This window comes from Mastomys coucha, unplaced genomic scaffold (assembly GCF_008632895.1).
Source record: "Mastomys coucha isolate ucsf_1 unplaced genomic scaffold, UCSF_Mcou_1 pScaffold15, whole genome shotgun sequence".
Taxonomy (NCBI): Eukaryota; Metazoa; Chordata; class Mammalia; order Rodentia; family Muridae; genus Mastomys; species Mastomys coucha.
In genome coordinates this window covers 140,385,746-140,396,209 of record NW_022196897.1, presented here as the reverse complement: position 1 = coordinate 140,396,209, position 10,464 = coordinate 140,385,746, and the positions used below count along the sequence as shown (strand labels likewise).

Below are 10,464 nucleotides of genomic sequence, written 5' to 3'. Positions count from 1 at the left end.
CCCGCCACCTGTACATTTTGGATCCATAGCTTAGGGATAAATTAGTTTAAAACAAAACAAAAAAACAGGGCTGTGTAGTGACAATTCTGGAATTTTGGTTTCTTTAAAAACACAGAAGTATTAAGAATATGTTCTCATTTTAATTCCAGGTGTGGAGATATTGGGCTGCTTTGGACTGTCTGAAGCAGCTATGATCTGCCTCATTCTCTAGGAGATGTGTGGTTTTCCCAGCTGCAGATAGTTTCTCTGATTGTGTGACATTTGAAATTCTAGAACTTTTCAGAGGATATAAATGCTAGAGCCCTGAGAGGCGCTATGGCTGGTTGCTGGTCACTTAGGGAGGCTGGCTGCAATTGGTTAGTAGTCACGCTCAAAGAAGAAATAAGAAGAAAGAAATTAGATTCAGGGATTTTTCTCTCCTTCTCCCTCTATCCTTTTCCAGCACGTGGGTGACAGGGGCTGGCAGAATTCGACCCCTAACCCTGAGTTCCAGGCCAGCCAGGGCTGCCAGAGACATCCTGTCTGGAAGGACCAAGACCAAGGCCCAAACCAAAATCAAATCAAACCAAAAATCATAGTTTGGATAGCTATCTTACTAGAGGTTGTCTAAGGTCACAGGGAACAATGCAGCAGAGTGAGGACTTAGACCTGGACAGGGTGGCCATCTACCAGCTTATATAAAGGTAAGTTTCAAGCAATCAAAGTCAGTAGTCCTAAGGCTTCTTCTTTTTTTTTTTTAAAGGTTTATTTATTTTATATGAGTACACTGTAGCTGTCATCAGATACTCTAGAAGAGGGCATTGGATCCCATCATAGATGGTTGTGAGCCACCATGTGGTTGCTGGGAATTGAAGTCAGGACCTCTGGAAGAGCTGTCAGTGCTCTTAACCACTGAGCCATCTCTCCAGCCCAGTCCTAAGGTTCTATTTATCATAATCTTTTCCTTTCAGTGTGAATTTGTACTATTCTACCTCATTTTTATTTTATTTTATTTTATTTTTTTTTTGTTTTTTGAGACAGGGTTTCTCTGTATAGCCCTGGCTGTCCTGGAACTCACTCAGTAGATCAGACTTGCCTAGAACTCAGAAATCCACCTGCCTCTGCCTCCCAAGTGCTAGGATTAAAGGCGTGCACCACCATGGCCTGGCTCTACCTCACTTTTTTTTTTTTAAAGATTTGTTTATTATATGTAAATACACTGTAGTTGTCTTCAGACACCCCAGAAGAGGGCATCAGATCTCATTACAGATGGTTGTGAGCCACCATGTGGTTGCTGGGATTTGAACTCAGGACCTTCAGAAGAGCAGTCAGTGCTCTTAACCGCTGAGCCACCCCTCCGGCCCTCTACCTCACTTTTAAATCAGCATAAAAATACACTTTTCTCATTTCTAAGAGTATTTCCAAACTGCTTTATATGGTAAGAATAGCCTCATAAACTTATTAGTAAAACGATGTTTCAAGACATCCCACACACACACAAAAAGGGACTAGGATATAGTTCAGAGGAAGACCTTCAAAGTATACTCAAGAGCCAGCATGTACCCACTATGGTAACTATGTGTGCTGGTAGAGAAATCTGACACAGTAAACATCTTTCAGCCCTAGAATAGTAAGCTAAAGCCAGAAAAGAAAAAGGAGCTGAAGAGATAGCTTGGTGGTTAAGAGCACTCTCTGCTCTTGTAGAGGACCCAAGGGTCAGTTCCTAGCATTCACATGATGGCTGAAAACTGCCTGTAATTCCAGCCTCAGGGATTTATGCTGGTTTGAATTTGAATGGCCCCCAGTTGGCAGGACTATTTGTGAAGGATTAGGAGGTGTGTCATTGAGAGGGTGTGTCATTCAGTGTTCTAGTGCTCAAGCTGTGCGTGTGCTCCCTCCCCTCTCCCCCTCTGTCCCTCCCTCTCTTTCTCTCTCTCCCTCTCCCTCCCCTCTACCCCTCCAACTTGAGGTAAGCTCTCAGCTGTTGCTGCAACTCTGTTTTTGCTCAGTCATCATGGACTCTAACCCTCTGAAACCAAGTTAATTAAATGCTTTCTTATATATGTTGCCTTACTCATGGTGTTTTATCATAGCAATAGAAAAGTAACTAAGACAGGATCCCATAACCTCTTCTAGCCTTTGTTGGCTTAGTATGCATACGGTACACATATACTCATGCAGGCTCACACACAACACATTAGTTTAAAAACAAATCTGTTTGGAAAAAAAAAAAGTAAAAGGAAGAGCAAAGGTGTTAACAAGCTGGGTCAAGCTCAGAATTAAGACTATGGAGATGTATGGAAATGCTTGGTGGATACAGTGCCTGCCATGTAAGTATAAGATGAGCTCTTAGATCTACAGAAACCATATAAAGTTGGATGTGGGAATATGCATCTAACCATCCCAGCATTCCATAGGGAGACAGAAAGTGGAAACACATAAGCATCCTGGCCAACTAGCCTGGTGTTCAAAGTAGCAAACAAGAGACATGTTCAAAAAGAAATCAAGAAGCAGGCGGTGGTGGCGCATGTCTTTAATCCCAGCACTTGGGAGGCAGAGGCAGGCGGATTTCTGAGTTTGAGGCCAGCCTGGACTCAAGTATAGAGAGTGAGTTCCAGGACAGCCAGGGCAGAAAACAAAAACAAAAACAAACAAACAAACAAACAAAAAGCCGAACAGTGGGGGCACATGTCTTTAATCCCAGGACTTGGGAGGCAGAGGCAGGTGGATTTCTGAGTTTGAGGACAGCTTGATCTACAGAGTGAGTTCCAGGACAGCCATGGCTATAAAAGAGAAACCCTGTCTAGAAAAACAAAAACAAAACAAAAATAAAACACAAATCAGAATTAAGCAAATGTGGTGGCAGGATGAACACATTATGATACTAGCCAGAAAACCAGGCAGAAATAAATTCAACTTCTATCAAAATGAAGAAAGAGCTAGGTACTGCATGTTTCAATGGAAGGCAGTAGAAGGATGTGAAAAGACCTGGAAGGAACCATTCCAAACTCAGGATCAAACTCTGATCCTGCCAAGGACCAGACATGCAGCTTAGCCCAGGAGATGTACAATCAGCCAGAGGGCGAGCAGGAGAAGCCAACAATTCCCTAAGGAGGACATTATGGATAACTGAAAGGCTGGCTACAAACTTTTCTCTAGTATATAGGTTCCCAGCTTGCATTAACTAATAAGTACAGACAGATACACACCTGTTTTCTTCCAAAACTCCACAGGCACATATCCTGTTGCTGGCCTACTAGTGAATTCCCGCTGAGAGTCTACACAGGAGAGAAAGAGCAAGGTGTCAGTCAGAAGCTGCTTTAAACAGTATTCAAAACCCAAGTTCTCGTATACACTAGGCAATACTCGAGCCATAATCCCTAGCCCCAACACAAGACTGAATTAAGACACAGACATTTTAATCAAACTTCTTTTACTGCCTAGATGCAGATAAGTATGCTTGTTTAATGTAAAACATAATCAGAATAAGAGCTAGCTTCAAATTATGAAACGGTATACTAAACTTTGTATCTAAGTATATATAAGTATGATGAATTTAACATTTTTTATAGTGTTAGGGATCAAACCTGGGCTCTTGTTCATGATAAATAAGTGTTCTATGAGCCACATAAAACATGGGCTATCATAGACATGAATCCACTGTATCTTGGCTAGGGATCAACCCTGACTCCTGTCACTCTTGTTACTTTGAGACAGAGTATGCTTATGTTATTTAAGCTGTCCTTGAATTTTGCAGCTCAGGTAAACCTTGAACTCACCCTCTGGGATTATAGGGCTGTGCCAACAAGTTCAGGCTGAAAATCTCAAAACAAAAAACTGGGGGAACTTTCTTTAATTATGAACTTAGAAAAATGTGAGAGACAACACCAATTGGTTCAGGCACCTATAAGAAAAGTCCAAGAAAACAGGGAAGGGGAAAGTATTTCTACAATATTATCTTCCTAAATTCTATGATTGGGTTTTTTTTTTAGGGGCTGGGGATAAAGTTTCAGTATGTCACAATTCAGGGGGGCTTCAAACTAAAAAAAATCCTTCTGCCTCAGCTTCTGTAGTAGCTATTCCTGGTTGTCAACTTGACTATATCTGAAATGAACTACAATCCAGAATTAGAAGGCTCACCTGTGGCCCTAATCTAGAGGCCTGAATCTTGGCATGGAGATCTTGAGGCATAGTGGCTATGAATCCCAGAAGATTAAGATAGGAAGATCTATGAGTTCAAGGTCATCTGGGTTTAAAGGTGTGGTGGTACACACCTTTAATCTGGGCCACACCTTTTTCTGGAGACCTATATAAGGACATTGGAAGAAGGAAGGCTGCTTCACCTCCTTGCCTTGTGGGACTGAGCAACTGAGAGATCCTTGGACTTCCATTCACAGCTGCTGACCTTTGTTTGGAGTTGATTGTTGGGAGTTGATTGTTGGGAGTTGTACTACAGACTGTAAGTCATCAATAAATTCCTTTACTGCATAGAGACTACCATAAGTTCTGTGACTCTAGAGAACCCTGACTAATACAGCTTCCAAAGTGCTTTTGAATGACATTTACACAGTATAATTGTTTATAAAATAGCATTTAATTGGGCATGGTAGTGCATGCTTTTAATTCCTTGTGAAGGAGGCAGAGACTGGCAGATGAACTTGATCTTAAAGGCAGCTTGGTCTATATAACTAGTTCCAGATTAGCCAGGGCTACACAGTAAGACCTGTCTAAGAAACAAAACAAACAAAAACAACTTAAAAAACAGTGTCTGGTCTAAATAGCAAGTTCTAGGCCAACTAGGGCAATACAGTGAGACCCTGTCACATAAACAAAAAAAGTGACACATGGCTCAATGGGTAACTGCTTGCCATGCAAGCTTGATGAAATAAGTTAAATAAATGGAGCCCAAATAAAGGAGAAGCAAAGAACCAACTCCTAAAGTTTTTCTCTGACTACCACATGGCACATGTACAGGCAGGCATAAACCTAACAAAAAATATTTTGAGACAAGGTCTAAGTAGTCCTGAATTTCCTAGAACTCTCCATGTAGACCAGGCTGTCCTATGCCTCCAGAGTGCAGGGATTAAGGTTGTGTGAACCACCACGCCAGCGCCAGCAAAGTCTTTTTTTTTCTTTAAACAACTTATATTTGACGTTTATCATGTGAGTGTGAGTCTGCAAGAGTGCAGATGCCTGCCTAGGTGAGATTTCCTGAGGATGTAAGTTACAAGTGGTTGTAAGCCACTCAAGAGCCCTGCCTAGAATTCCGGCCCTCTGCAAGAGCAGTTAGTATTCTCAACTGCTGAGCTAGCATCTCTTTTCTTTTTTTCTCTGTGTAACAGCCCTGGCGTTCCTGGAAACTAACCATGTAGATTAGGCTGTCCTCCAACTCACAGAGATCTGCCTGTCTTTGCCTCCTGGGTGCTGGAATGAAAGGCATGCACTTCCAATGCCTGGAACTGAGCCATCTCTTTAGCTTCTACCCTACCAAGTTTTCCCTTCTTTCCCTTCCCTTCCTTTCAGATAGAGTCTCATGAAGCCCAGGCTAACATTGCACTTCTGAAACTCTTGTCTCTACCTACCAAATGCTGGAATCCCAGGTGTGCACAAAGACTATATCCAATTTTTTTTTGAAGCTAGAGATTAAACCCAGGGCTCAGTGAATCTTAAGTAAACACTGTCAACAAAGCTATATCCCAGACAAATGATACAATTTAAATCAGACATGTTGGTAATTTTCTCAAAATTTTAATATGAGCCACTGGGATCATGAAGCACTAAATCAACAGTAACTAGAATTTTTGTCATACAAACTATCTTCATCTTGAAAGGGAGGTGCTAGTAACTATTACTGCAGGTCACAGAAACAAGTAAGAACTGTCCTAGGCACATTAGACAAAAGGGTCATCCCAGCTAGATCCTCAGGTTAAAGGTGGTTCGTGAGGAGTAGTGATAGTACACATCAGGGTTTTAGTGAGTCCTGTAAGCATACACTCTGACACCTCAGCTGGATACAACGCACACTCATGGATGGAGTATATGTGACTGTAGATGGTGAACTTCAGCCAAGGATCTTTATGTTTCTGTAGGAATATTTGCAAGGGTTCAAATTTGTAAGGATTCACTGATAATTACCTTTAGTTTTGAAGTTATTAATTAAAGTTTTGAGTCTGTGTCTATATGTTAAGTTGTTTGTTTCTTCATGTACTAGATTATCTCACATAAAATAGAACAAATGATGGCTGGCTCAAGAGCCGCGCCTATCAATGAGGAGAGAGAGTGGCAGCCTTCAGCTATTTAGAATAGGATACACATTATTAATGCTGGCATTTCGACTAAATTTTCTTCCAGTCCTTTTGAGACTAACAGCTGTCTTGCATGGAAAATGCTAGCACTGAAATAAGAATTCATTCTCCTTGATGAACATTTGGGAACTTGAAGTGGGTGGGTGTAGAAGAGTGTGATCACAGATGGCCTGTCATTCAGCTGTGCCTTTTGGATAGGGCATTTTTTCAGCTTCTGGGGAAAGTGATGGAACATTTTGGGGGGGATATCTCCGGCTTCCTGGATGTATCCTGCTCATCTCTGATGCTTCAACATGAATAACCTAGCTTTGTCTAAGCTTTTGAAGACAGTCTCTAGGCAGTGGTGGGTAACTGGGGAAAGCAAGCAAAGTGGGGAAAATACCTTCAAGAAGGAATATGGTGAGCATGACCATCAGAGTAGCTAGTTGTGATGTAACATGTAGTCAGTACTCTTTCTTTCTTTCTTTTTTTTTTTGTTTTTTTTTGTTTTTTTGAGACAGGGTTTCTCTGTGTAGCCCTGACTGTCCTGGACCTCACTCTGTACACCAGGTCTCGAACTCAGAAATCCACCTGCCTCTGCCTCCCAAGTGCTGGGATTAAAGGCGTGTGCCACCATGCCTAGCTACTCTTTTCTTTTTTGCTGATATTTTGTATTGCTGGACTGGAGCCTAAATTTCTTCTCCTCAAGGCAGGCTACAAAAGCTCTAGCCTGTGCCCACCCCCTACCAAAACTTTCTATATTGGGACTGGATATAACAAAATCATAGGATTTGCTGTGGGTGGCTGTTCATGCTGTAATCTTAGCAGAGGCAGGACTGAAGCAAATTTTCGTTAGCCCGGGCTATGGAGTGAGAAACATCTTGAAAACCAACCCAGAAAATAAACAACAAAACCAAAGCCAACAATATCCAAACTGTTTGAATGTATGCTTGTGTGATAACATGTATAGGGGGTCCTGCCTCATGACCTAGAGAAGGAATTCTGTAGAATAGTAAAAAATCACTAAACAGATAAGCTTGCTTCCCTGAGCAGCTTGAGCAAACTTTATGGAAGGAATTATGGGAAGCAAAGTTGATAGCCAGCAGGTAAGAACATGAACACACATTGTATGAAGAATACTGAATCTTGTAAGTTGTCCTCTAACCTACACACACACACAAACACCCCAATGTTTAAAATAATAATAAAAAAAAAACTAAGCATAAATTAAGGAGCTGGGGGGAGGAAATATTCTCTCCACAAATATCACATACCCCCACACACTCACTAAATAAATGTAGCTGGGGCAAGGTGGTCCACATCTTTTATCCCAGTACTTGGGAGACTGAGGCAGGAGGCTTGAGTCCAGCTTAAACTACATAGTAAGAGTCTCAAAAACCAAACCAAACAAATGCCACAAACAAAAACATAAAACTCAGTTTAGGTGGAATGGAAGCTGCTGGTTTTTTGTGTTTCCTCTCTGTATTTACCATTGCTGAGAGAATCTGTACTCCCCGGGCTGTGCTGCCTAGAGACCAATTCAGTCCCAGTTTTCCTCAACTCTGTATTTTCATTAAATCGCCGTTTCCAATAGTTGAGTTCTTCACGATCCGACTCCTGACAGCGCCTCAGAACTGCCATGGAGCGCCTCGTTTTCTCGACCATTTCCATAATGCAATTCAGGGCCTGAAACAAGAAGACAGGGAAGCAGAGATGAGATGAGAGATTTAAACAAGGAACACTAAAGTCAAGGATGGATAAACAGTTGGAAGAAGGGAAAAAAGAGCTCACAGGTTTTACAACTTTAGGAATAAAAAGTTTACATTTAAAAGACATTATTATTCTTTGTTTACTTGAATTTATTTTTTTATGAGTGTTTTGTCTGCACAAATAAATACATGTGCCCATTATATGCACCCTTATTGAGTTCCTGATGTTTCTAAGCTGCCATGTGGACGCTGAGAAGCAAACCCAGGTCTTCTACAAGAGCAGCCAGTGCTCTAACCACTGAACACCCTCTTAGACCTTGTTATTTTATATAGACAACTTTTTCTATCCATATAGGTATTGGTTCCAGAACAATTCAGGGACACTAAAAGCCACAAGGGTTCCAATTCCCTTCCACAAAATGTATGACATTTGCATATAACCTATGCACAATTTACCCACATACCCTTGTTTTTTGTTTTGTTTTTTTGAAGAAAGGGTTTCTCTGTGAAGTATCAGCTGTCCTGGAACTCACTCTATAGACCGGGTTGGCCCCAAACTCATAGAGATCCAACCACCTCTGCCTCTAGAGTGCTGGGATTAATGGCATGCACCACTACTCCCAGCCAAGACTTTTTTAAAAAGGATTATTTAATGTACATGAGTGCTTTATTTGCATGTACACCTACACATATGCCTGCAAGTATGCCTGCATGCCAGAAGAGGGCATCAGATCACATTATAGATGGTTGTGAGCTACCACATGGTTGTTGGGAACTGAACTCAGGACCAATGGAAGAGCAGCCAGCAATTTGATCTATCTGAAACCACAAACCATTTCTCCAACCCAAGACTTTTTTTTTCCCCCCGAGACAGGGTTTCTCTGTGTAGCCCTGGCTGTCCTGGAACTTACTCACTCTGCAGACCAGGCTGTCCTCGAACTCAGAAATCTACCTGCCTCTGCCTCCCAAGTGCTGGGACTAAAGGCATGTGCCACCACTGCCAAGACTCTTTAAAAATCATTAGGTACTATAATCTAGAAGTAACTTAAACTTATGGGTAACTGGGTGGTAGGTGGTACACTGCTTATACAAAGTACCTGGGAGGCGAGGTAGGCAATCTCCATGAATTCCAGTCCAGCCTTTCTACAAAGCAGGTTCTAGGACAGCCAGGGCTGTTACATAGAGAAACCTTGTCTCAAAAAATCTGACACATATCCAAACACAAACAAACTAACAAGTCTTTATATGGGCCAGCAAGATGTCTCAGTAGGTACTGAGTACTTGCTGCCCTCTGGAACCCACAGGGTAGAGGGAGTTTTATGGCCTTCATACTCACTGTGGTACAACATACTACCACATACACACACAAAGTAAGTTAAGATGGCTTGATGAGTAAAGGAACTTCTCACCAAGTCTGAGTACCTGCTAATGTTGGATAAAGCTAAATGTTTTTATAATAATGCAACCTGGAGCTGGAAGGACTGCTCAGTGATTAAGGGGATTTGCTGCTCTTGCAGAGGAGCCTGGCTCAGTTCCCATCAAATTTATTGGGTGGTTTGCAACTGCTTATAACTGTAATTCCAAGGGATCTGACTCCCTTTTCTAGTGTGTTTGTACCTAGCACACCTCTCCCAAAAACTATCTGAGGTAAGAACTAGGTAAGAAACCCTCCCCCCACCTACCCCCAGAAACTATCTGAGGTAAGAACTAGGGTCAAATGAGGATGATGATAAGGTAAGTACCAGGTTCAGCTATTACTCAAGAAGGAAAGGCCACAATATGTAATTTTAAGTAGGCATTACTTAAAATCAAGGACAAGGGATGCTCTATTCTGATGAGAAAAAGAACATGAGCATATAGTCTGTACCAACATGCTAATTCTTATTCGAATCTGTTTAACTCAACATTCTACATTCTCTGATAAACACTTTACATACTTTAGAAATAATGCCTGCCTTTTTTTTTTAAGAGAAAGACTGTATTATTTTAATATGTATGTGGTTTTTATGTGTCTGCTTGTACACAATTCATGGCCCAAGAGTGGAAGTCAGAGAACAACTTGTAAGAATTGGTTCTTTCCCTCCACTATGTGGGTCTTAGGGATCAAACTCGGTTCTCTAGCTTGACTGCTTTTGACCACTGAACCTGTATTTTTTTTTTTCTTTTTTTTGTGGAAGGAGAGAGAAATCAAGGCTAAAAGAAGTAAAGTAACTTCCCCAGCTTTCAAAGGCAGTGAGTAGAAAGCCGAGACTTTTGGTTTAGCATCTATTACATGAGTGTTTGGTTTAGGAACTGTCACGATCAGCCTACACTCTACAGTCCTTCACCAAACCAACTTCTGTTCAAAAGGCGTGTTCCCTTCAAGCACCCAAGAACTACTGGTAGTATTTAAGAATTAAGAGCTTCCAAAGCTGCACAGAAAAGCCTGTCTTGAGGGGGAAGAAGGGGGAGGGGCCTAACTGGGATTTGGATGCAGTGGTGCATGCCTGAAT

General features: G+C 41.6%; 1 protein-coding gene across 7 annotated transcripts in view; it reads right to left on the bottom strand.

Annotated features, from left to right (window-relative positions):
- Nucleotides 1-10,464, bottom strand: part of Cbfa2t2 (CBFA2/RUNX1 partner transcriptional co-repressor 2) — a 102,756-nt gene that overhangs the window by 9,504 nt on the left and 82,788 nt on the right. For all 7 annotated transcript variants that reach the window (XM_031372372.1, XM_031372368.1, XM_031372369.1 and 4 more), the window contains 2 exons: nt 7,754-7,949; nt 3,189-3,257 (listed from right to left, as the gene is read on the bottom strand). In XM_031372372.1, the coding sequence (XP_031228232.1) occupies nt 3,189-3,257; nt 7,754-7,949 (265 nt within the window). The remainder of the gene's footprint in view (nt 1-3,188; nt 3,258-7,753; nt 7,950-10,464) is intronic.